Source organism: Lucilia cuprina, chromosome 6, assembly GCF_022045245.1.
Source record: "Lucilia cuprina isolate Lc7/37 chromosome 6, ASM2204524v1, whole genome shotgun sequence".
Lineage (NCBI taxonomy): Eukaryota > Metazoa > Arthropoda > Insecta > Diptera > Calliphoridae > Lucilia > Lucilia cuprina.
In genome coordinates, this window is record NC_060954.1 from 61,166,360 (window position 1) to 61,194,212 (window position 27,853).

At 29.1% G+C, this 27,853-nt stretch overlaps 1 protein-coding gene and 1 long non-coding RNA gene across 2 annotated transcripts; one reads left to right on the top strand and one right to left on the bottom strand.

Moving 5' to 3' along the window:
• Positions 1 to 234: 234 nt before the first annotated feature.
• LOC111678004 (putative uncharacterized protein DDB_G0286901) lies at positions 235 to 27,853 on the bottom strand. Its single transcript, XM_023439227.2, has 2 exons — positions 25,626 to 27,853; positions 235 to 2,248 (listed from the first exon to the last, which is right to left on the bottom strand). Exons 1-2 carry the CDS (start codon positions 26,805 to 26,807, stop codon positions 272 to 274), a joined length of 3,159 nt encoding a protein of 1,052 aa, XP_023294995.2. The 5' UTR covers positions 26,808 to 27,853; the 3' UTR covers positions 235 to 271.
• LOC124421036 lies at positions 6,376 to 10,886 on the top strand. The gene is made up of 3 exons (XR_006941486.1): positions 6,376 to 6,431; positions 8,993 to 9,918; positions 9,975 to 10,886. It is a non-coding gene; the product is annotated as an uncharacterized LOC124421036 (long non-coding RNA).

Consider the following 27,853-nt stretch of genomic DNA (forward strand, 5'->3'; position numbering starts at 1 on the left):
TTTTTTTTGGAAATTGAGTTAAAATGGCAGCCTTTAAGGTACAAAATTTGTTTAAACTATGGCTACAAGTTAAGGTTAAAAACTTTTAATTTGTTGGTTAAACTGTGGCCATTTTCTTTTTTGAAAATAAATTCCTAACGCTATAAAACCAATCCAACACAAAATCGAGCCAACATGTAAACTCGGTGGAGACACGCTTAAAACTAGAGTTTTTGTTTTTTCTTTTTAAATATATTTTTCAAATATTTAGTATTTAATTCAGTTTTGGAAACTAGAATCTATAATTAAATTCTAAATGGCTACTTATAGATTGAGATGGTGGTAAATCATCATGAGCAAAATCGAAAAGTGCACGATTTGTATCAAATGTCGTATAGTTGAGATCATTTTGTTGGTGGCCCGCCGAAATGATAGCCTCCGAATCACAATTGTGATCGGGATTGAAAATACTACTAACTGTTGCCTCCACAGAGGTACCAGCAAAGGCCGAATGGCCACAGAAACCCATGTGTGGTGAGTGGTGATGGGCTGAATGCTGGCTAAGCATGCAACACTCATCGCTCGAGCAGGATGGTATTGTTACCGTGGTGGGCATAGAGGTGGAGGATGTGGCGTTGGCAATATTATCGTCTAGATGGAATGTTGCTGAGTCATCCTTATTTACGCAGTGTCCAAGGCTGTTGTGTATTTCTATGTTCATTGTTACCGTCTGCTGTGGAGGTATAGAGAACATTTGTGTCGAGTCATTGTTGCCATCGCCGGCCCCCCCGCCACCACCATTGCTGTTTAAATGATGTTGATGGTGGTGGTGATGCTGATGATGATGGCTGTGCTGTTGTTGTTGTTGGTGTTGTTGCTGTAGATTGGCGTTGTCTTTAGCACTATTCTGTTGATTTTGGTTTTTGTTGGTGTTGGTGTTGTTGTTGCAATTGTTATTTTTACAATTAGCACTTGTGCATGAGAGTGTGGTGAAACATTCGTGGTGGTGGTCCGTTTGCTGTTGGGACGATTCATCGTCCATTCTAAAAATATCATCACATTTAAATAAATTACTAGATGTATGGGCAGTTGACTGCAGGTCGGCATTGTTAAGATTATCGCAGTTAAGGAGTGAGAATTTAAGATTTGAATACTGCTGACTGGCTGGATGCAAATTGGCATCATTGTTAACAATGCTGCCACCGCCATTATCATCAATGAGATCAGTTACATAACGTTGTTGTTGTTGCTGTTGTTGATGGTGCTGCTGCTGTTGGCTGTGTTGCTGGTGGTGAGTGTTGTTGTTATTGTTATTGGACGTTGTAGTAGTATGCAGGTCCGTGGAAGGATTTATCAATGTTATCAATTGGCCTAATTTAGGACAAACATCCGTTAAGCCATCACAGTCTGTTTCTTTCAATTCTATTGAATTTTCAAAATAGCTATCAGGATTCACTAATTTCAAAAAACTATCATCATACTTGTTGTTATCCGTTTCGGTTTTGAAGTGTAACGTACCAGCCGTTAGACTCGCCAAACCTGGAAGTCTTTGTTGTTGTTGTTGATTGTCATCCATATTGGTAACATGTAGCATCACATTCTTATTAAGATCCGAATTCAGATCGTCTGAGGTGTAAAAATTGCTTGAGGTAATTGTATTGTAATCACTGCCAGCAGTCGCTGTTGCATTCAAATAACTACTGTCAATATCCAAATTGGCCGTAGTTATTACATCATCATCTTCATAATCTGTACTGAGATTAAGAGATTTGGTACTGTTGTGTCTTTGTTTCTTAAACGGTGGTGATTGCGTATTGCCGGGATAGTTGAGGGAATTGGTAGTTGTGCTGCTGGTGGAATTCCTTTTGGTTTTACGTGTTGCCTTGGAGCCGGTGGTGCTGGCAGAGTTTTGCGATCTTTGCGAATTGGTGGAGGAGGAAGAGGAATTCAATTCAGTGTTGCTATCGTTATGACTATCGCCATTGGCACTTTTGCCACCAGCCGAATTGGCCCTGGAGAGTTTCTTTTGTGGTCGATATTTATAGTTGGGATACTCGATCATGTGTAGTTTGCGCAACTTTTCCGCCTCAATAATATAGGGCTGTTTCTCCTCTTTGCTCAACTGTTGCCATCTGCGGCCCAATTCCTTTGAGATCTCGGCATTGTGTAGATCCGGAGTCTTTTCGCAAATCTTTCTACGCTCCATTTGACTCCAGACCATAAATGCGTTCATGGGTCGTTTAATGTGACCGGGTGAATGTTTCTTCGTCTGCAAAAAAATAAAGGGGAAAAGTTACGAAAATTAATTCTATTTACGTTATAAGTTAAATTTTGGGAAATATATTAAAAGCGCAATGCGGCGGCAGACTTTCTATTTGTTTAGCAAGTACTTAATAATTTTTAGAACATTATCAGTCATTGGTTTCCTTTTATCATTATCACTCTAGTGCAAACATGGACTTTCAAATTGAAATTAAGTGCATTTTTAGCAAAATTAAATAAATAAATAAAAATTTTTGTTGTGTATACATAAGTCTATCTATCATCATTCCATATACATATGTATGTATGTACATGTATATGTACACACCTTTAGTTAGATGTATTTGTAATTTTGCATGCAAATACATAGAAAATTTAGACATTATTTCTAGCAAAGTGTAGAAGTTATACCCTACAAATTATTATTAATAATAATTCAAAAAATATATACATATGAAAAAAAACGCTTATGATAAGATTACTAAAAAGGTCAATGACTTAGAAAATACTTCATTGTCAAATGCAGCTACTTTCGCAAATTAATAATAATAATAATAATAAAAAATGAAAATAACAAAAACATTAAGAAATAATAACATCAGAAATTGCAATAACAACAACAACGACAACACCAGTAATATACATATGTATATAGATACATATGAATATATGTATAGATGTATTGAATGGATGGATACTTGTGTACAAGTGTAAAAATCATTTGTATATAGAGAAAACCCATAAAAAATTATAAATTGATTTAAATATTGTTTATTAAAAAAAAATCCATTAAATAAAAAAGTTAAATATTTACAGTACAAACCATATAAATGTACTGAATACACAACAACACAACCTTAAAAAAAAACAACAAATTCCTACAAAGAGATTTACATACAAACATATGTTCAGATGTATGTATGTATCTTGTAGAATATATTAACTGCTTTACTTTGTGCATTTTATATATTTGTATCTATCTATATATCGTTATATGTACATATATATAGCTCCCTGTAGATATAAAATTATAAACTTCTAAGATTATAGATTTATTTGTACACCTCCTACTCGTATAATTTGCATTATGTGTGTGTTTGTGTGTGAGTCTGTATGTGGGGTTTGCGTTTTAGAAATCTTGGTTAATAACATGCAAATCTAGTTGAAATTATGCAGATAGAAAATGTTAATTAAATGTTTCAATTATTATACATTTAAAAATAACAAAAAAATGCTTTACTACGCTACGCCACTTTACTGCATACATATGTATGTACATATGTATATATATATTAGTATGTAAGTAAACAATTGCAGGTTTTGAAAATCTAATTGACATCTTTGTCAAATGTTAGTTATTTTGAATATTTTTTTAGTCAAATTAAATTTTTTGAACTGTTTTTATATGTGTAAATTATGAAACTATGACGCCTCAATTTTTATAGATTTCCAAAATTTCCCCTTTTTCTGTTTACTTTTAAATGGATTTCGGGAATTTACCCATTTCGGCAGAAGATTTAAGAAATATGTATATATTTAGCTTTAAGTTTAGTCAAATGTTTTTATTTTTTTACTTATTAATTTCCAAATAATTTTTTGTTAAAATGCATGATAAATCCCATCTATTTCTACAATAATTTCCCGGAAAAAGTTGTATATTTAGATCTGTAGTGGAGACTCATGTTATGGCATGATATTGCAGATGATTATGATGGTATGGATAAATACATATATATTTGAAATATGGAAGGTTATAAACTTACAATAGAAAGTAAATACAAAATACACCAATTAACAGAATGACCTAAACATGGCTGCCTCAATACGGATTTTAGTTTATAAAACTTTTAAAAAGTCCTTAGAGTTTAAAATTTCCAACGAAATCTTGTTAACACTTTACTTGTTATAGTGATCGATAGAACAGGAAGGCTGTTCCAAAAATGGGCAGATTTTTATCGAAGCTAGTTAGTTAGTTTGAAAGGAGGATGTATACACATCAAATCTTGTTGTGCGCTCCTTAACCTGCGCCCCAGGTGAGAATCGAATCCACCACCTCCGGTCTACCAGACTAGAACACTAACCACTAACCTACCGGAAGCCACTTGTCGAAGCTATATAACCAATATAGCGAATAAAAGGACTGGGTGCATTAATGGTGAATATCTTAATACGAACTAGCAATTCAGATTCATTAGAGTATAAAACAAAGTAAAAATATCTGGATCCATTAGATTTCAGGAGGAATACTTTATTGAAACCTGATTTATTAGTTAAGGTTAGATTTAACTATAATCCCAAAAAGAAGCCATAATATTTCCTATGTTTTGTCTATAACTTGGATGTTATCTGGTGAAGTTATATATATGAAAAATGTACAGAGGTACACCGAAAGAAAGTTATTCAAAAGGTCAAAAATCATATACTTTAGCTTTTCGAAATTATGCCTAAACATCTTGAGAACGATGTTTTGCTGGACATTGATTGGTAAATTTTAAGGAGTTACGTCCACTAGGATAATTATATTTAAAAAGGGGGGCATGGTCAATAAAGGGTCGATAGTTTGTTTGTTATGCTATGTATACACGGTTATTAGATCTTACAACGTTGGCAGTAAAATGCTCAGAAAATGTCTAACTTGCAAATTTTGCCTTACAATATTTTCGGTAATTCTATTTTTGACAACGTTGCAAAAGAAAAATTGTAAAATTAGACGATTATTAGACATTTTCTGACATTTTACTGACAACGTTGTTAGATTAGACAACTTTTTGAAGTCTAGTTTCTTATTACGGAAGTCGTATATACGATTTCAAGCGGTTAAACCATATCTGGAGTTGCTAAAAATGTGTGTTATTAATAAATTATTAAAATTAAATATTAACTACTTTTCTATTATAAATGTTTCTGTAAGAAAAATGATTTAAAAAAAATTCTTCGAAATGTCTTAAAAGTCTATGCAATTTAAAACAATTTCTTTTAATGACATTTGTCAACTAATGAAACGTCATATGAAAAAAAAACAAATTTAAATTCCCAATAGAACAATTTGACAAGTCTCCCAATTGTCTGACATGCAAGTGAAATTTTACAAAATAAAAAAAGATAATAATAGCGAATGAAAAAATAAATCTTTATTAGAATCTGACAATTTTCCTCCTAAATTTTCAAAATACATAATATTTTTAAATAAATTTTTTCTTCTAGAATTCATAGAAAGAAAAGTTTCGTTACATGCAAAATTTGTTTTAATGTCGTATTTTATTTATTATAAAATTTTCTGAAAATAATTTTTCCACAGTATTTAATATATAATATTGTTCTTATTATTGTATTTTTCTTATATTTTATGGTCATTATACTTTTAGTGGGTGGTTGACATGTAGAAGACACATTTCTTCTACATATAAAGACATTACGTACGTAAATATGTATGAACGAAAAAAGAAGAAGAAACAAATAATAAACCGAGTACGTAAGAGTACATTTTTAAGTATTTTAACAAATTGCACCTGTGAGGAAATTGTGTGTAAAAATAAGAAATAAAACATTTATACTGACAGCCCACAATCGACAGAAAGACAGACAGACAGACAGACAGAGAGATATATATACTAGACTGGCCTGGCTTGACTCTAAATGAGTTCATCATCATGTCCAGGAACACAAAATTGTTTATATAGAAAAAAATTAAATAATTTTCCTTATAAACACAATACGACAAATAAATGTAGAATGCCAACGGATTGCAATAGAACAATAGAAGAAAATTGCAATTTTTTTAATTTTATTTAAATATAAATTTATTATGATTTCCTTTTTTGTGAAAAATCATATTGATATAATGCTTTACATGCATATTTATGTGATTCATTTCATTTATTAGTTAATTGTTTTTTTTTATGTGGAATTTAATATAAATCACTTTTCACATTTCAATCGAAATTGCATGTTAAAATTTTCCAGATACATTGTCACACAGATTGCTTGTGAAAAGATATAAAATGTTTCATTTTACATTTTTCATTTTTTTTGTTAATTCACTAGAAAATTGATGATTTTAAGGGGTTTTTCCTGTATGCAGTAAAGAGTGAAAGTAAATAAAGGGATATGGGAAAATTAATTGTACAGTATTATAAAAATAGTTGTATTTGTAAGCTGTGGAATAAACATTTAGCAAATATCCGTTAAATGTACGAAACAGGTTAAAAATTTTGTAAATTTTAAACGCGAACTTAAAAATAGTCTTTACTTCATCTACATATAGTTACTACACATACACAGATTATACTATCTATCTATCTATCTATCTATCTATCTATCTATCTATCTATCTATCTATCTATCTATCTATCTATCTATCTATCTATCTATCTATCTATCTATCTATCTATCTATCTATCTATCTATCTATCTATCTGTCTATCTATCTATCTATCTATCTATCTATCTATCTATCTATCTATCTATCTATCTATCTATCTATCTATCTATCTATCTATCTATCTATCTATCTATTATCTATCTATCTATCTATCTATCTATCTATCTATCTATCTATCTATCTATCTATCTATCTATCTATCTATCTATCTATCTATCTATCTATCTATCTATCTATCTATCTATCTATCTATCTATCTATCTATCTATCTATCTATCTATCTATCTATCTATCTATCTATCTATCTATCTATCTATCTATCTATCTATCTATCTATCTATCTATCTATCTATCTATCTATCTATCTATCTATCTATCTATCTATCTATCTATCTATCTATCTATCTATCTATCTATCTAAATATCTATCTAACTATGTATTTATATATCTATCTTACTTTCTATCTATGTAATCTAATATTATCTAATAGGAATAATAATGCAAGCAGATCAGGCAATGTTATAGCAATCGGAAAGTGTTACCAATAAGTTAATTGTCATTTTAGACGTTTGTAAGAAAACCTTACAATTTCATTGCCTGACAACTTGACAGATTGTTGTATGACAAAAATTGCCAGATAAAATCGTTGAGTTGCATTTGAAAACATTTATCTGACAATGTTTTCATTGTCAGCTGCATATTTGACAATAACAATTGTCAGATAATTATCTGGCTATGTGTTTACACTATTGTTAGATGTCTGACAATATTATGGTTTGACAATGTACTGGCGATGCTTTTGCTGACAACTTTGCAACACAATAACTGTTAGTCTACATGGTTGTTTAACATTTTTTTGACAAAGATCTGACAATCATGTATTACTACGTTTGGTAACATTTAGACAACGGATGTGTATAAAACTTAGATTTCGACAACGAATTGTTGCAATTTTGATAGCCTAGAGTTTTCTGACTACATAGTGTTGTCGTATGTATGCGTATACATTGACAGTGGATGTTATTGAAAAATTCTAAACACTTTGATGTTAATTTGGTATCAGGTGTTTATAATTTGAAAACATGGTTTTTCCCTTTTTGTAGAAACATATTTTGTTTTATATAATACATTAGAGCAAGTTCGCATTAAAAAAGACATTTTTTATTTTAAGGTATATAAAGTACTTTTTTTGGGATTGACCTATATTCAATAAAGAATGTTAATTTTGCTCCCTAAGAAATAATCTGCAGAATACTTTATATTATCTTAAAGATATTATTAAATCAGTTCTTTTAAACGTTAAACTTTCATTTGAAAATTTCTTTAAATTTAAAGCGAAATGATGCATTAAAACATATCAATATTTATTATAGCGTTGCATACAAATCAAACACCGGTTAGAGTCCCACAAAAAAACGGTTAATTTCATAATGATTGTTTTAAAAATCTTGTTTCAACAGAAACAAGAAATTAAGAATAAAAACCTCAAGAATTATTTGAATAAAAACGGAATTTGTCATTAAAACATAAATCTTGTATAAATCTTTTTTTTTGTTAGTTTGTTTGTTTATGGGTACGAATTTGTAACGGTTTTAATATAAAATGTATGATACTGTTGTTGTATAATTTAAGTAAAATTTTACACAGTTACGAAATTTTAAAAAGAAATTTTCATTTATTGGCAAAATGAAAAAAAAAAAACACAAATTGAATATTAAGGATGAGTAATTAAAGTTTTAGGTTGATAAAGGTTGAATTTTGATATACCCTGCAGAGTTGCAGATTAAAAAGAGTTGTTACGTTTACAGTATTGTGCAGAAATAAAGCATTTTTTCATTTTTAATATACATATGTAATTAGGACGAAAGTGTACCTACAGTAGGTTAGTTCTGGGTGTTCTAGCCTATCAGTCCAGAGATAGTTGGTTACATTGCTACCAAATATTTTGGTAAAGAAGAAGTCTAAGTGTACTTCTTCGGATCTGATGTAGCACACATTATGGTTTTAAACTAAGTAACTACCGACCTGACCTCCGCTAGGTTAGTGGTTAGAGTTCTAGTCTGGTAGACAGGAGGTGGAGGGTTCGATTCCTACCAGAGGCACTGGTTAAGGATCACACAACAGGCCCGATACAGGCATAGGTGTATTTCTTCGGATTTAATGTATATATGTACATCCTTCTTTCAAACTAACTAACGAAGTAACTATCTAGAAGAAATAGATAAAGGTTTTTTTTGCTTTTTTGATATGCATACATATTACTGATTTACCTTTCCAGGTTTATCGAAAAGTATAGAACAAGATCACGGATTTTTTAGGAATTTTGCTTATATCTTTATTCATGAACCGATTTTGTTTTATTTAAATAGGATTCTTTGCAATAAAGCCAATCCATGAGTAAATGATGATGAAGGTGGTAAAATGAAATTACTGAAATAACAAACGGAATGATAAACTTATATATATATCCAGCTCAAGAAGTCGTGGGTTAATAATGATTACACAAATGATCAAAATTACAACACATCATGCAGAGTGCCGCTTAATGAGTAAAATAAAAAACAAAATACAAGTCCATCTGTAACAATATGAATGACATTTCTGGTTTGTCATTAACAACAAAAGTATGGTTTGTTGTACAACAAAATGCAGTCACAAATTAACAACAACAAAAACATTTAAATTATTTTTAACTTTTTATAGCGAGAAAAAAACAACAAAATTAAAACCGAAAAAAATTAACATATTTTGAAGTGTGTATTTTAAAAATTTCATTCATTGAGACACTCAGAATCACGGTGACAGAATGAGTGAGTGTGTGTGTGTGTATGCGTGTAAACGAATGCGTGTGTGGAAAGCGGAGATCTCAATAAAGGAGTGGAAGGCCAAGAGGCCGGGATTAAATTGATTTAAGACAGAGACTTACAGTTTAATTTTATGGCGTTGGCCTCCTCCCAGTTTATAATTTATTTATATAAGATTCTTTTAACTGTTGTTGTTGTTGTTTTTGAAATTTCTTGTTTTAATGATTGATGTTAACATATTTAATTGGTTTTAGGAAGTGACGTCATTTTACACCCATACAAACACAAAAATTAAAGCAATTTTTTTATAATAAGTTTTTATTTAAAATTTTAAACAATTACAGCAACATTCTCACTCATACGCTCACACTCAATTAAATTAACACTCATTTAATACAACAACAATAAGAGAAAAGAAAAAAACAAACTGCAAAGATGAATTAAATAAAATTATATTGTGAAATACACAAAAGTGTCAATAACCCTAAAATGTTTGTATTTTTGCGTTTGTTTTTGTTGCTTGTGTTAATATTTTATATTATTTCAGTTTTGTTTTTATAATTTTTAATATTATTATTAATTATATTAAAATTTAAAACAGACCATCTACAATAGGGAGAGTGCAAAAATAGACCAGAGAAAGAGAGCAAAAGTGGTAAAATACATAGAAACAAATAATTTTATTTAAAACAAAATTAAAAAAAAAATAAATTAAATTAAAAAATTCTACTCGTACCTTAAATATCAAGATAAATAATAAACACAACTAGAAACAAAATAAAATAGCAGCAAAAACAACAACAACAAAATACATATATTTATAAAAAAATATATATATAAAAAAATGGCAAGAAATATTATCAACAGCCTTGAAAAAGTTTAAATACCTTTTTTAAAAAAAAATTTATATACGAAATGTATACAAACAAACAACACAGCAACAAATTGTATTCAAAACAACAACAAGAACAACATCCATACTAGTAAAATAAACTGATTCTACACTTCGAATGACGTGACGGATGATGATGGGCCAGACCAGCATTGGAGAGGAGTTAAACAAGAACTATGTGATGAAAAAAAGTAGAACCGAAGAAGAAGAGATGCATCCACAATGAAAAAAAAACAAGTCTCACCACTACCAACAGCAGCAAAAGAAATCTACAACGCAGAAAATGGTTAACAAAACTGTCTTAAAGGATTTTTGTTGTTTTTTTTTTTGTTCATCTTCTACTTTTTTAAACAATCGATTTCAGTTTTTTTTATTTATTTTTCTTTAAATAAACATTGTCATTCTCTGCACATTTTGTTTAAAAAACAAATTTTTTGATTTATTTTTTTAAATTAATATATTTTATCTAAAGTTTGAAATCTTTTTGGCTTAAAACATTTTAAATGCCTTAAGGGTGTCTTTTTGAATAAAAATTTAGTTTCTTAAAACCTACAGTATTGCACAAATCTTCACACACTTTATGTCATAATAAATAACCAAAGTCTTATATTAACTTACAGTTCAAAATTTCACTTCCATCTGCTACTACGAGTCAAAAACGTTTTGCATCAATTATAAATCAATTCAATGCTTAAGTTTTGCACAATACTGCATTTGTGTTTTTGTGTTTTTTTTCTTCTCTAAACTTTATGTATAATGTTAGTTTTTTTATGAAAAAAACCTATTTGTAGCTGTTAATTACATTTTAATCGCCGCTTAGGTTAATGTTGCCGTTAATGTTGACTGGCCCCGTCTACGAATGTAAAACTTTTTTGACTTTTAGTAATATTTCTTGTAAGGCCGTCTAACTAATTTTCGCTTTATTCGCATATTATTATTTTGAAGGTAACATCTAGTTTACTTCCTCTTTCAAGGATTTTGTTTGGTGGCAATTTTAAAAGTTTAAACAACTTTTATATACATATGTATGTGGGGTATTTTTTTAATGGAAAATTACTTGCTATTGGATTAAGAAGTTTGACAATATTATTGCTTAGTATGAGATTAGATTTTTGTAGCAGTTCAATTTGAACTCTTTAAAGTTTAAACAAGTTAAATATGAAACGAAGAACTTGTAGAAAATTTTGTAAAATAACATTTTCTATATAGAGTCTAGTCTATTGTCTAGTCTAGTCTATAGTCTAGTCTAAAGTCTAGTCTATAGTCTAGTCTATAGTCTAGTCTATAGTCTAGTCTATAGTCTAGTCTATAGTCTATAGTCTAGTCTATAGTCTAGTCTATAGTCTAGTCTATAGTCTAGTCTATAGTCTAGTCTATAGTCTAGTCTATAGTCTAGTCTATAGTCTAGTCTATAGTCTAGTCTATAGTCTAGTCTATAGTCTAGTCTATAGTCTAGTCTATAGTCTAGTCTATAGTCTAGTCTATAGTCTAGTCTATAGTCTAGTCTATAGTCTAGTCTATAGTCTAGTCTATAGTCTAGTCTATAGTCTAGTCTATAGTCTAGTCTATAGTCTAGTCTATAGTCTAGTATATAGCCTAGTCTACAGTTTATAGTGTGGTTTATAGTCCAGGCTAGTTTATAGTCTAGTCTTAACTTCAGTTTATAGTCTTGTCTATAGATTGGTCTACTGTCTATTGTCTTGTTTACAGTCTAGTTTATAGTTTAAGCTATAGTCTAATCTAAAGTGCAAGCTATAGTCTATAGTTTAGACTATTGACTAGTCTATTGTGTAGTCTATACTCTAAACCAGACAATAGACTAGAATATATAAAGTTAAATAAATGCTAGAGTACATATTAGTATGTAGGCTAGACTTTAGATTAGACTGTATACTGGGCTACAGACTGGCTTAATTAAAGACTAGCTTATCGACTGTACTATATATGCTAGAATGTGAAATTTATTGCTCTTATTGCTTCAAAACGCTTTTAAGGAACATAAAATTAAAAAAAATGTTTCTGTTACATTTTTCCCATAAACATATTGTTGCAACATTTGTTTATAATATTAATCCGTGAGACGGGATAATGTGTTTAATACCAAAATCAATCATCACTTATTATTCTTCACATCTGCAGCTATATACAATACATAGTTTATAAGGTTCCCTAATATGAAAGAAAATTATGTTCCCTAAATTTGTATATAAACAGATACATAGGATTTATTTATTTCACTACCACCATGACTGAATACACATGTGTAGGATTATTTTATAATAAAATATTAATCCTATTAAATTCACTTATAAAAAAATTATATGTACAATGCACTTTAATATCGAAATCCCCAGTAAATAAACCCAAAAACTCATACAGGTAGTAAAAGTCTAATATTACTAATATCCGTGCATTTAGACAGTTCAAAAAGGATTTTCTTTTCAAAGGCCAAAGAACTTAGAAAAGAAATTACTAAATATTATATTTTGGTATTTTTTTTTTCTTAATATAGTAAGTACTGAAACCGAATACAAAACAGCTACACAAATACGAAAAACATTAGTAACTAGGGAATTCGTTTTCAGATGTGTGTTTTTTGTATATTTCTGTTGCTGTTACCGTTACCTGTTTTAACAGGTAACGGTAATCAAGGTTCAAGAGTTCATTGGCTCTATACAGTCATTTACCCGAAACAAGGCAAGACTCTACAGTCAGTCACACAAGCTGGCAGGCAAGCCACTGAACTAAACTGAAATCAAGCTAAAGCGGCGAGAGTGAACCAAAAACGACGAATCAGTCAGTCACTCATCCATATAATTCATCGTGCTAAACAATATTCAATCATCATCATCAAAAGCAGCAAGAATAATAACAACAATATCTTCATGATTCAAAATCATCCTTTAAGCTGTTACAACAACACAAGAACAACAAAACATAAGTCAGTCATTCAGGCAGGTCGCTCGTTCACTCGCTCATACGCATCGTCATTATTATCTTCAATATCACCACCACATTTAACCAATGCCTTCACTATTCCCATTGTCGTTTTATAATTGCCTGCCAGCCTGATTCCTATATATAGACTAATACTGAGACACCGGTTCAATTTACTTGTACAATACACTCCCAAATCTTGTATCTACATTAATACGTATGTATGCATGTGTATGTGCAGACACCGTCAGATACTTAAATCCTCCAATACTTTAACAGACCAAAATTCAAAGAACTTCCAGACTATATGTGAGAAACGCACACATACATACACACTTGTTCCGATATACCGACACTCACTCATCTACTTAAAAAAGATACGCAGTTATTTTTTATTCCAACTCTAACCACAAATACTGCATAAAAAAAACTCTACAGTTATTTAAAAGAATTAATTATAAATTCTTGGAAAAAATTATGATTCAAAAGATTTTTATGGGATTTGATTAGTATTGGAAAGTAAAAGAGTTGTATTGAGCTGAGTCGAATATTATTTACCCATCACCAAAGTAAATTTCGGAAAATGATTCTCCATTATGTATCGATCCTTAATTCTTTTTAGGATCCTTGCGCTTGAATGATTTATTAGTAGTACAGGGTTTTAAGTATTGTGGAGTCAATATTAGTATAAAGATTTTGGTTTGGTTGTCTTATGTAGGATCAAGGGTCAAATATGGGATTTCGGTAATATTGGAATGTAAAAGAGTTGTAATGAGCTGAGTCGAATCTTATTTACCTATCATAAAAGTAAATTTCGGAAGATGGTCCTCCTATAAGTATTGATCCTTTATTCTTTTAAGGATTTATAAGTTATATAATTAAACTGATATGAGCCTTTGTCTGATTCCCATAAGAAGACGTTTTAAATGGGTCCAAGTATTACGGAATTGAAAGAATTGTGGATTCAATTATGGTAGAAAGATTTCTGGTTCTCTTGTCTTATATGGGACCAAGGGTCAAATATGGTCCAGTGTTCAGCCCTCAAGCTTCCCTAGCATGGGACCTATCGTTCTTGTTACAGACTTCAGCAATACTTCAGAATTTTCAAAAAGATAATTTTGAGAATATAAAAAAATCGATCCATAAATGCTGAACCATAATCTGTGGTTAACTAGAAAAATCTGCAAATATTTTCTTAAATAAAGCATTGACCTTAAAACTTTAATTAAATTATACCACAAAAATCTAGTTTAAAAACCTTTAAACCTCTGCCCACAATTACAACCACAACAGCAAACGTCGTCGTACCCACACTTGAGGTGTGCAGAGTGGCGCATGATTAAATTTATCAAAGTAGAGAGATTCCGAAATAACAAAATAAATTTTATGAAAAAAAAGAAGAAACAAGTAAAAAAACAAATTCTACGGCCTTGCAAAGGGTCGTTAACTTTCCTACGTTCAGGCGAACGGCATCTGTATTAAAAATATTAAAAAAAGTATTACTAGAGTTCTTTGCTGCAAACGAAAGCAGCACAGCAATGGTCACAGTGTAACGAGAAGAAGTACATACAAGATTACAAACATAGACGTTTATATATAATTTCAATATTTCTACTATTCCAGAGAGTAGTTTGTAGCAATGTGTGTTTGTTTGTATGTATGTACGTTTTTGTTTTGTGTAAATTTACATGGTATAAAACTGTTTAATATTGTTTACTAAAATAACAATAATAACAACAAGGAATAAAAAAACTTATTTATATTTTTCACGAGTGTATAAGAGAATTTTTATGCACGTCTGGTGTAATGTCTGTCTACTCGTCTGTCCCTGTCTGTGTCTGTATTTGTTATTTATTTCGCTTTCATATCGTAACAAAAACGTATCCATGTATCCGCCCAGCGGTTTTTAGGGAGTTTACAATGTATCCCTAGACTATATATTATAGTCAATAGATTTGTCAATAAAGGAGTCTATAGAAAAGGTAGTAGACTATATCAGAGTCTATTCAATAAATTTTTTCCGGATACTGCTATGTAGAATATAGTCAATCTATTAAGTAGTCAATAGACTGGTCCCTACACTAGTCCATAAAATAGGCCATACACTAACCAATGAACTAATCCATAGATTTGTCAATAGACTAGTACATAAACTAATCAATTAAACACTACAGACTATGCAAACGACTAGTCCACAGAAAAACTCATAGCTTAATCCAAAGAATAATCAATAGACTAGGTAATAGACTGATCCACATACTAATTTATAGTCTGATCCATAGGATAGTCTATTGTCCAGTTAATGTATCGACTAGTCCATAAATTAATCAAGAAATTAGTATTTTATCTTTTGACAAGTCTAAAGACTAGTCAACAGACCAGTCCATAGAGATGTCCAAATACTAGTCAATAGACTACTCCAAACCCTAGTCAATATATTGGTCCAAAGACTAAACAAGACTAAGAATAGTCAATAGACTAGTTAATTTACTGATCCATAGACTAGTCAATAGATCAACTATTTCATAGACTGGTCCATGTAATATATCCAATAACGTAGCCATGGACTAGACAATAGAAAAGTAGTAAATTTTAATCCACCATCCGTAATATATTGTAAAATCAATTGTCCCTTCCTAAAGAAAAAAATGAAGTGTGATTAAAGTCGCCATTTTTTAACAGTCCCCCCGAGTTACAGGGTTTAGTCGTGTAAAAAAAGTGCATGTATTTTATTTATATTGTTGTAGTTGTTGGCGTTACAATACTGTTTAAGAAATCTAAATTAAGATGGGTTCATTCATGGTTCTGTTTGTATTCGTGACGACGTCGACGACGACGACGACGAGTATATTGTTGAGGCATCCATTAATGGGGGATGTGCTATTAAATGTTATTGCCATTATGGTTGTTGTTATTATTGTTGTTGTTTGTTTTTTTTTTTTGACAGTTGTGGGGTTAAAAACATATTAACCTTTTGTAGGATTTTGACCTTTTTTTTCCAGTCTACTCTTACGTATTTATACGTATTTGTGGATGTAACAGCAGAAAATTCCCAAAATTATTATTTGACAATTCCATTTTTAGTATATTTTTATTTTTGTTGTTTTTTTTAGAATTTCGCCAAAAGGTTTTTGAACTGACAATATTTTACGTTTTAATAGAGAGGATTGTGAAATTAATTTATTTATTAATACTCTGTTAGTGTTTACCATTTGCCATGGGCATTAGTTGTTGTTGTCAAGTTATTGTTTATAAAGTAAATTACCTAATTACAATGAAATATATTCTCCAAACTCTTATAAATCAACGACACATGTGTAAAGGTCTGTTTGTCCAATTCTCTGTCATATTTTATTATTATTTATTTGTACTGGTATTTTTGTTTTTGCATTTTTTTTTGTGTTGTAGTTACAATCAAATTGTGTTAATAAAAATGCAATTATTTGTTTAATAGCAACAATAACAACAAAATCTCTTTAGAAAATTTAAACGAAAATAAAGCAACAACAACGTAAAAACAATAAAACATTCACTCCAAGGTTCTGTATACAAAGTGTTTTTTTTTGTACAGCAGGCCAATGACACTTGCATTTAAACCTAGGACAACTTGAAAAGATTACACACAAAGGAAAAACAAAACTCATCGTTGGATTTTTATATTTTGGGGGTGGGACATCATGTTTCGGTTTTTTTGTTGTTGTTGTTGTATTTTTCTCTTACATATTCAACAGAAAATAATGATTTATTAGCCCGGATTTTTTTTGAGGTACAAAATTTTGGAAGATCATTAACCTTATTATGAACGTAAAACAAGGTTCAACATTTTATTTTATATTTTGAAATGAACTAACTGACAGACAACAACATTTGACATTTTTCATTGGAATTCTAGGGAGAAACAAAATTTGTAGATTTTTTGTTTTTATTGTAAAATTTTAAAGTAATAAAACAAGGCGAAAAAATGTGTTTGTATTTCTACTAGCATTTTATAGAAAAGTTCTTTGCTCTTTAGAAATGAACTCGGGGTTGAATTTACACAATTTGCTAACGGCTGCCCAGCTGTTTAAAGAATTTGCGTAAATAAATATTTGAGCAGACAAGTGAATGTCAGTTAAATTCCAATATTAATTGAGCTATGAGAGTTTAAATTTTATCAAGTTGAAAACATTAAAAAGTTGAGGAAGTTATGTTGTATAGCTTAAGATAATCTGATGATGTGGTCTCTTAAACTTTAAATATCTAGCCTTGTGTCCTTTATCTTTGCAGGAGACTCTCTTAGTAAGAATGCAAAGACAATGGGTCTGTATCATCCTAAAGTTATTTTTTATGGATTGTAATAAAGTTGCCCTAAAAACAGTTGAGACCTAAAGGTATATCAAGCCATAAAACACCTAAATTAGGTTTTCAATAGTTTATTCAGCCATAAGATTTCTTCATTAGTTATTGGAAGACCGATCAACATGAATCACATTCTCGGTTCAAATTAAGCTATCTGGTAACTAAATTAGATCTGGTAACGTTATTATGAATTGCAATAAAGTTGTCCAAAATAAAGTTGAGACCTAAACGTATGTATATCCAGCCATAAAACAACCTCATTAGATTACCAAATGTTTATTTATTCAGCCATAAAATCTCTTCATTAGTTAAGCTATCTGGCAACTCAATCAGATCTGGTAACTTTATTATAGATTGTAATAAAGTTGCCTAAAATACAGATGAAACATAAACGTATATCCAGCCATTAGACACTTTAATTGTATTCCCAAATGTTTAGTTATTCAGCCATAAGATCTCTTTATTAGTTATTACAAGAGCGATCAATATCAACAACATTTTCGGTTTCGGTAAAGCTCTCTGGTAACTAAATCAGATCTTAATGACCTAGTCCATGATTGGTATTTCTTAAAAAATAAGCATAATTGCTAAGTCAATTAAGTCAGACTTACTGTAGTTTAAAATTTTGCATAAATATTACTTTTGGCCCAAAAACGAATCCATACAACTAATCACTAGGAATTTCGGTTAAATTCGGAAAAATATGTCAATTATGAATCTAATATTTATTGCAAGTTAGTTCTAATAAGTGTGAAATGAACATCTGAGATCTGAAGAAATACATCTAAGTCAATATCGGATCATTTCTGCACTACTTTAGCAGAGTCTCTAGTATTTAACAAGCACCCATAGTTTCAAGTTCTGAACAAACATAAATATTTAACTCAGCAAATTTTATGAGAATCAGTCCATACTTGACCCTAGCCCTCATATAAAACATCATTCAGAATCACATATTATTTAGTTTTGAAAATTGATTTATCAAATTCTACAGAGTTTCGATCATAATTTACCTAAGCAGGTAATTCAATACCAGAATCGTGAACCTACTTATATTAGGTGTAGGATATTTAGAATATTCTAGAAGAATTAGTGATATCACGAATAGAATGAATAATGGAAAAATTGTATCTTTACAGTCTAATGTATAGACTTCTGAATTTACGCTTGTGGCCTTCGGTGGGTTAGAGGTTAGTGTTCTAGTCTGTTAGACCGGAGATGGTGGGTTCGATTCCCACTTTTGGCACTGGATAAGAAGCGTACAACAGGCCCGATAACTAACTAACTAACTAACTAACTAACTAACTAACTAACTAACTAACTAACTAACTAACTAACTAAATAACTAACTTATTTACGCTTTTACGCTTCAAGTTACATGCAAAGCTTTTGTAAAGGCGGTACTATAGTGGTCTTCACACGAGCACATAAGTAATATGATCCGTCAAAATTGTGTGTAGAAGAGTACGAATGGACACGACGTTTTAGATCAGGGATGTATTTTTATCTAAAAACATACAGAAAAAAGTGAAACAACTGTTTAAAGCGCGGTGTGAACCTCCAGCTTAAGGAGGACACGATTTCAAAATCTTTGGTAAGGCAATGTTTAATCAAAAAGTGGTTTGGAAATAACTTTCTGTAAATGATTCTTACAATACGAAACTCTTTGCTCTTTCTCCAATGTTAAGTATTCGAACAATTACAACAACGTTATCTTTTAAAGCAAAACTAGACATGAGCAATTATGTGCCATGAATACGTTCTAAGGGTTAATTAATTAATTTATTTAAATCAAAAGCGGGAAGATTAATAAATAATTGATTTATTACTTGTATAAAATTCATTTCCCTAAAACAAAACACAAAACACTTACTACGTCTTAGACTTACAAATCTGCTCACGATCTAGTAGTAAAAGATTGATCTTATAAAGGCACAAGTGAAAGTTCATCTAAATTTAATTGCTAACAGATGTCACATTTGAACTCATATGCAGACAGATTTTAATCTCTACATGTGTCTAATGCATGAAGGCCATTTTCAATTAGTCTACGTATGTTTACACACAGCGATTAATTGTGAATATAAATTGAAAAAAAAATTTAAATCCAATAAAAATATATGTACATACTGTATCACCAGTATATTAATTAAAATTCTAAAAAAATGTGAATTTTTTTGTATTATAATGTAATGCAATGAAATGTAATATAAATTTCATTTGATTTTATTTAAATCAATTAATCATACGTAGTAAGTTGAAAAAAACGTCTTATCAAACCAGGAAGTGATTTTTTTCTTTTTGAACGATTATCATCAATATTACAATGTATGTCAGTAAATATGCAGGTTTTTAACAAACGACAGACAGACAGACATACTGCAGGCAAGTCACCTTTATTAAAAAATTTACAAATTTATATGGAAATTCTAGAATTAATTATGTCAAAGACTGACATACTAAAACATACATATGTAAAAGCTTAGATTAATTAATTAATTAATTAATAAATTAATTAATTAATTAATTAATTAATTAATTAATTATGTAAGTTTAAATTTATATCCAATGGCTTATGTGAACACAGCTTTTTTTAATTAAAAAACCTTTGCTAAAATTTATTACATTTTATATAAAACTTCCTTCCTGCTTTTTAGCATTTATGTAATATTTTTTTTGTAATTTAATTTATTTACAATTTTCATTTTCAAGAGTATTACGGAAAACCTCAACTCTTGTTACCACAAATTATTTAAGTACATAATTTTGTTGTTAAATTGTATTAACTTTATATAAAGGTCACCCACCACACATTTGATGGTCAACAGACATTTGAGGGTTAAGACCTTCATTTATCCTCTAACTATTATTCACAACATTTTACAAGCATAGATTTTCAAATGTATGAATCACAGTGATGAAATGAAAATATGTTTATTTTATTATTGTGTATTTTATTTTTCTGGTTATATGTATTGTTGTAAAGATTAAAATTAAAATTATTAACAAACAGACATTGACAGCCAATAAAAATCTTTGATTCACTTTGATTTTTTTGTATTTTTTATTTTAGAGGACAGAGTCTGTTTAACAGACTTAATTTGTTACATTTAATGATGGTTAATGGTGGTGAATCATCCTAGTGGAAAGAGTGAGGACAGGACAAGACGTAATTAAAGAAATTTAGTTACAAAAATGTCAGCTTTAAAATTGTCATAATAGTTAAAGCCACCACTGTTGAATTTATTGAATATTCACAGACCCAGACATAGACAAGACAGGGTTCTTTTCGCTTTAATGTTTATTGTCTTTCTGTCTGTGTTTGTATGGTTTTGCCCCTTTTGTCATTTTTTTTTTGTTCTTTTTATTAAATTCTTCTTTTAGTTTATTCTCTTGGTATTTTATAGTTTTCTTAGTATTTCTACTTAATTTGCTTTTAAAAGAAACTGAAAACTTCCAAAAGTGAAATAAAATTGAAAGAGCGAAGAGAAAAAAGAAATAGAAATAATAATAAAAAGCTTTAACATATAACAACCAGAAGTTGTATTCAGCTCATAGTACAAAATTGTATGACACATAGTGCATTAGTGTAACCCAATAAACATTGAGGAAGGTTGTTTGTTTGTTAAAAAAAACACAACTAATTTTAAATGATTTAGCATGTCAAATATTTGAGGAAAAATTCTAGGAAATTTAGAATAAATTGGCAAAAAATTCGCCACTTTTTATAATAATACAGTTTTCTAACATAATACTTAGTAAAAAGGTCTTCCTTTAACTCCAGAAGACGTTTTTACTCTAAACTTAGCACTTCAATACATTTTCGGATATTATTTTGTTGCGAATTCATAAGGTTAGTATTAGGTGGAGAGAAGTATAGTTATTACCTAAAATCTAAACGCGTACACTTAGGACACTATTGAACAAGTTGTACGCTCCAATAATGGATAATTTTGGTTAGGAAAAACCTTATATTATACTTTATGAAGGTGTTATGATCCGATGTTTTGTGGAAGATGGTTAGTTATCGTTGTAGTTCACTGTATTTGTACAGCCAAGTATACGCAAAAGACCACTTTAATAGTTAATGTAGATCTAGTTTGTAGCCGAGAGAAATCTCAGCAGGTCATAAAATTACAACACAGATATCTCACCAAGGTTGAGCATAAAGAAAACTGCAAAGGAAAGAGACTGTTTCTCTTAGCGGACACAGAAAGACAATCGCAAATAAGATAAAAGGAAGTGAAGACTATCTCTTCCTTTTCCCTTTCGTTGCCCAATCCAACTTACATGTCAACCTATTACCAAGTGTTCAGTTATTATTGATTTTAACCTCCATATATTAAATATATTGGATTCTAAGGAGTCTTGTATGTTTTTCATGTACTTCCGTGTCTTCCCTCGATATATCCTCGCTTTTGATGAAACCTAAGGAAGTTACTACAGAAATGGCGCTGATGATATCCATTATCATATCATTTCCCTATTAGTTCCTATGCGCTAGATTATTTCTTTAATACTTCCTATGCGCTAGAGAAATTGCTATGCGCAGAGAACAATTTCTGAACGAAGTTAGTTAGGATTTTTCATTCAGTGGCTGTGAGCGATCTTAAATCTGGTATAAAATCGTTTTTAAGAAATAAGATCAGAAATAAGAAAGTTTACTGAAAACAAAGAATAATGAGCCTTTGTAATTTATACTAAAAGCTTTTAATGTACAGTCCACCTAATCCCAATATATATGTATATACTGCCAACCAAATTCGAACCAAAACTCCCAAGTTTATCATCATAGTCCTACCAACAAAAAAATGAACATATTCTCTTTGAGTGGCTAAAATAGCTTGCGGTGAACTGAGCCCTGTTTCGATTTGTTCTTAAAGCATCTAACATTCATTTAACATCAATTTATCACAAAATTTTAACCCTTAATTGAGCTAAATCTTTCAAGATGATAACATTAATGCGGGCTATGGTTATATTAAAAAACATTTGAAATTGTTAAATAGAGATTACAAGTTTCATTAAAAAAACCATTATTAAACATAAAAAATGATAATAAACTTATTAAAAATTAACCCTAACAAAACAGGAAACCTTAAACCTAGTTTAACTCAATAATGAACTTTAAAAAAAAAAAACATAAACAAACTAACATATAATTTGTTTAAATAAATTCTCTCAAATAAACTTGAAACATAACATAAACCAAACACTTAACGGTCATAAACATTTAAATAATTTAAAATGTTTCATAAATAAAATCAACAAAAGTTTATTGACAATAGTTTAAAAAAACACAAAAATTACCGTTGAACAGTTAAACTAAATTCACATGCGGGTGAGGTTAACTTCAATCGAATCGAAATGAACTGTAATACTTAAGTTTATGTAGAAGTTTGTTTGATTTAATTTGTTTTACAAGGTTTAATATTTAACTATACAGTTTTGCTATATTTATTTAATATTATTTGTATGTATGTGTGTGTGTGTTCATTTATTTGTTTTATTATTATTTTTATTTATTTTATTTTTTATTTTTTTTAAAAAGGTGCATTAACATTTATTTAAATTTGCCTTGAATTGATTTTCAATCAAATGTGAGTGAGTTCATAACGAAAGTTTACAAAAAGTTCATTCACTTGACAGGCAAATGGATAAACAGAAATATTTTGTTGTTTTTTTTTAATTTTTAATTTTTTGTATATTGGGTAGATACGCGCAATATCTAATAAAAATCTATGTGTCCAAAGTGTTGTTGTTCGCTTTATTATTTTATATATTTATTATTTTTTTTTGCATTTTTTTGTTGATTTTTCGTATGACTGTGTGTAAGAATAACAAAAAAAATGTTTGTATGTCTGCTATTATGAACTTACCAAGCCATATAGAAAATATTGTAATGTTACAGCTGGTGTCAGCTAATTAGTAATAAATGTGAATATTTTTATATTTTAGATGTTATGAAATATTTCTAAAGAAATGCAAGTCGATGACAATGTCAAACTCTCGAAATCACAAAAAAAAAACTGTTATACACAATTTTTTTTATCAGCAAATAATTTTTGTTAATCAAAAGAACATTTAAATAAAAACATTTATCAGTTTATATTGTCTGGGTGAAATTGTTGCACTGATAGAAAGACTTTTATAAGCAGATATTCTCTAGATGAAACTGTTATACAAAAAGAATAATATTTCTATATAAAGATTTGTTCAATGTTACCAATTTTCTTTATAAAAAAAACTGTAATACGAAAATTTGTTTTTAATAAAAACTGTTATACAGAACATTTTTTACACAATAATCTTTATCTACTCATTTTTATAAAAAGACTTTTGTACATATAGTTTTCATGAGAAATAACTGTTATACAAAAGATTTTTTGCGAAAAGCAACTGTAATACGGAACATTTTTACTTGTTGTACAGAAAGTAATTTCATAGAAAAACTTTAATTTGCTAATTTTTTTAACAAAAAAAAAAACTATTATACTAAAACTTTTCTTTAGAAAAACTGTTATACAAAACATTTTTGACACAAAAACTATTATTTAGTCATCGGTTTGGAAAAAACCCTTTTCTAGATAAAGTTTTCTTAAAAAAAAAACGGTTGTACGGTAAACTGTACTACAAAAAGATATTTCATAGGAAAGCCTTCATTTGCTAAATTTCCTTTCCAAAAAAACTTTTATACAAAAACTATTCTTTAAAAAACTTTTATACAGAATATTTTTTTATACAAAAACTTTTTATCATCGGTTTAGAAAAACACTTTTCTAGATAAAGTTTTCTTCAGAAAAAAACTATTATACAAAAGACTTTCTTCTAAAAGACTTTCTTCCAGAAAGTAATTTCACAAAAAACTTTATTTTGCAAACTTTCTTTACAAAAAAAAAAACTGTTATACTAAAATTTTTCTTTAGAAAAACAGTAATATAGAACATTTTTTTATACAGAAACTATTATTTAGATTTTCTTCAGCAGCTGTTATATGAAAAATTTTATTAGCTAAACTGTTCTATAGAGAGTAATTTCATAGAAAAACTTTAATTTGCAAATTTTCTTTACAAAAAAAATTTCTTGATTAAAAACTGTTATACAGATTATGTTTGTTAGAAATACTTTTATAAAATAAAATTTTCTTTAGAAAAAATTGTTATACGTATACTTTACTTTATAAAAAAAAACTGTTATACAGATAATTTTTGATTTCAAACCTTTAATATTTCTACTTTCTTTAGAACAAGCTTTTATACATAAAATTTTCTTCAGCAAAAAACTGTTATACTAAGAACATTAAAACTGTTATACCAACATGTTTAATAGAACATTCTTTATCACCTGATTACTTTAAGAGCAACTGTTATACGGATACTTTTCTTTAAGCAGCAATACGAGAAATTTTTAATCTAAAAACTTTTTATTATAATTTTCCGACTTCTTCTGACTTTTGGACCTTTTTGGACTATAGTTGTATTTTACGAGAATTTTAATGATTTTAATCTTTGTTTGAGCCATACAGTCGTGTCCTAGTTAAGTGGATTATTCAAAAATAATAACGAATTGAATATTCAAGATTTCAATTTCATCCAAATATTAATATTTCAAAGATAACTAAAATGCTCGCAACAAATGTCAAAGGTTATGAGTATAACAAAAAGATTAAACAATAGTTGACCTAGGACTAATTAGCTAACAACAGCTGTATGATGTAGATACATACATACAAACTTTTAACAAATTTTTATAATAAAATACAAACAAACACATTTATGCATGTAAATATACATACATACGTACATTTGTACATTTAAATGTATATTATGTGTGGGGGGTTTTCTTATTGCTGTTGTTGTATATAATTCTTTTAAATATTGCATTTTTTTGTTGTATTTTAAAGAAAAAAAATCGAAATAAATTGAAAATACAACAATAATAATAATTCATATAGAAAAGCAAAAAAAAAAGAGTGTAAAAGAAGGGAGGAATGATGGTGGGTTGGTTGGTTGGATGGTTGGTTTTACTTACTTGTGTGGCATCTGAATAGGGGGTACTTGAGTTCAAATTAACACGTTCTGAGCCGAAAACAGAATGTTGTTGTTGCTGCTGTTGTTGTTGATGTTGCATTTGTAATTGATGCTGTTGTTGTTGCAATTGTTGTTCCATTTTATTTATAATTTGTGTAGATTTGTTGTTGTTATGTTGATATAAATTTTGATTTATTATGTTTGTGTTGTTGTTATTATTATTATTGCTGTTGTTGTTGTTATTGTTGTTAAAGTTTTTATTAAAATTTATAAAATTTAAATTATTTTCAAAATTTATATTGATTTTATCATCGACATTAAGCGTTTTTGTTGCAATTGTATTTAAATTGCTATTACTATTGTTGCTGTTGCTAATGTTGCTATTCGTACTAACACTACTGTTATTGGTTGTGTTGCTAATGTTGCTAGTACTGCTGCTATTGCTTGTATTACTACTGTTACTGTTGCTGTTAATATTGAAAATATTGTGATGGTTGTTGCTGTTGGTGGTACAAGTTTTATTACTACTACTGCTGCTGCTGCTGTTGTTGTTCTTGCTGTTTTTGTTGTATTTAGTTTTTGTTGTTTTTATTGTACATATGTTACCACCAGCTGTAAGTTGATTATGAGTAATATTTGCAGTCGCGGCTAAAGTTTTTTTAAATTTTTTTGCTGCTGTTGCTGTAGTATTAGTAGTTTTTGCTTTTTTTAAATTTTCCTTATATTGTATTATTTCTTGTTGTTGTTGCTGTTGTTGTAGCAATGCTTCTTCATATGTATAAGAATTTAGTATTAATTCTTCTTCGTTTTCGTTTTCCTCTTCTTCTGCTGCTGTTAATATTATATCTTTAACATTAACTACTTCTGGCTGTTGCTGTTGTTGTTGCTGCTGCTGCTGTTGCTGTTCTCTTATATTGTATTTATTTTCAAATTCTTCTTGTTCGTGTTCTTCGTCTTCTTCTATAATTTCATTAAAATTTTCTTCGATTAATTCCTCGATTAAAGATTGTTCCAAATCCGTGATCATATAGGGATTTATGGTAATTTCAGCCGTCGTTGTTGTTGTTGTTGTTGCTCCGGCTGTCACTGTCACTGCTGCTGTTGTTGAGGTTGTTATTGGTATCTCAACTAAATCTTCTACGTCTTCTTTAAAATCATTTAAACCAAATAATTCACAAATCATGTTCAATTTAATTTCCTTAACAATTTTTCTTTAAAAATTTTGAAAAAATTTTTGTTTTTCTTGTTGTTGTAATGTTGATTTTAAGTCTCGAAGTTCAAAATTCATAATCACTCATTCAGAGACGTTGACAACACGTTGTTAAAAACTGATTTTGTTATTCTAAAAATTCTGCGATTTTTTTTTTGTTAATTTAGCAAAATAGTTTAGTGAGTGTGTAAGAAAACACCAACAACTGTTTTTTTTAAAAAGAAGTCTCCTTGGCAGTGTTGTAGAGTATTGAAACTAAACGTTTTGGTTGTTGTTGTTGCTGTTGTAGTTGTATGTAAAAAAGTATGAGTAATTCATAAAAAAGATTAGTCAGACCCAGAGGAGTTTTATTTCGTGTTGTATGCTTTTTTTTCCTGGTTTAATGCAGTTAAGTTATAGTTGTTGTTGTTGTTTTTATTCAGCTGATATATGAGTTTTTAAAGTTGGTTGTTGTTGTATGTATACATATATTTATTGTATTTGTTTTTTATATATATTATTATAGCTAGATACAAAATGAGGTAGTTTTTTTATAATTTCTGTTAGATTTGAAAAAAAGTTTTTATATAAAAATTTCAAATCTACTGGTTTTGTAGTTTTATTTATTAATTTCTGCTACTCCTCCTGTTTTGCTTATAATGTTATTGTTGTTTTTGTTGTTGTATTATATATATATATATGTTTTTTGTTGTATTTTTTTTTCTTTCTAAGCTCCCAAACGTCAACTGCACTTCAAAGTGAACACAAAACGATTTCAAGGTGAATCTATGTTACTATTTTTGTATTTTTTTTGTTGTTGTTATTTATTTATAATTTTTTTTCTCCACTCAAATACTTAACTAATATTTTTGTTGTTGTTATTGTTGCTTTACGTACTACATGTACATTTGCAGTTTATATGTATTTCTGTTTTATATACATATGTCTGTATGTATATTATGTATTTCCAAGTATATAATTGAAAAAAAGCTAACGTTCATATGTTTTGTTATTTATTTTATTTGAATAGGAAACTATTT

Excerpts from the sequence above, each read along its gene's own strand:
- LOC111678004 (XM_023439227.2), bottom strand. The coding sequence starts at position 26,807 with ATGATTTGTGAATTATTTGGTTTAAATGATTTTAAAGAAGACGTAGAA. Across the intron at positions 2,249-25,625 it reads CCTATTCAGATGCCACACAA|ACGAAGAAACATTCACCCGG; the intron begins GTAAGTAAAACC and ends ATTTTTTTGCAG.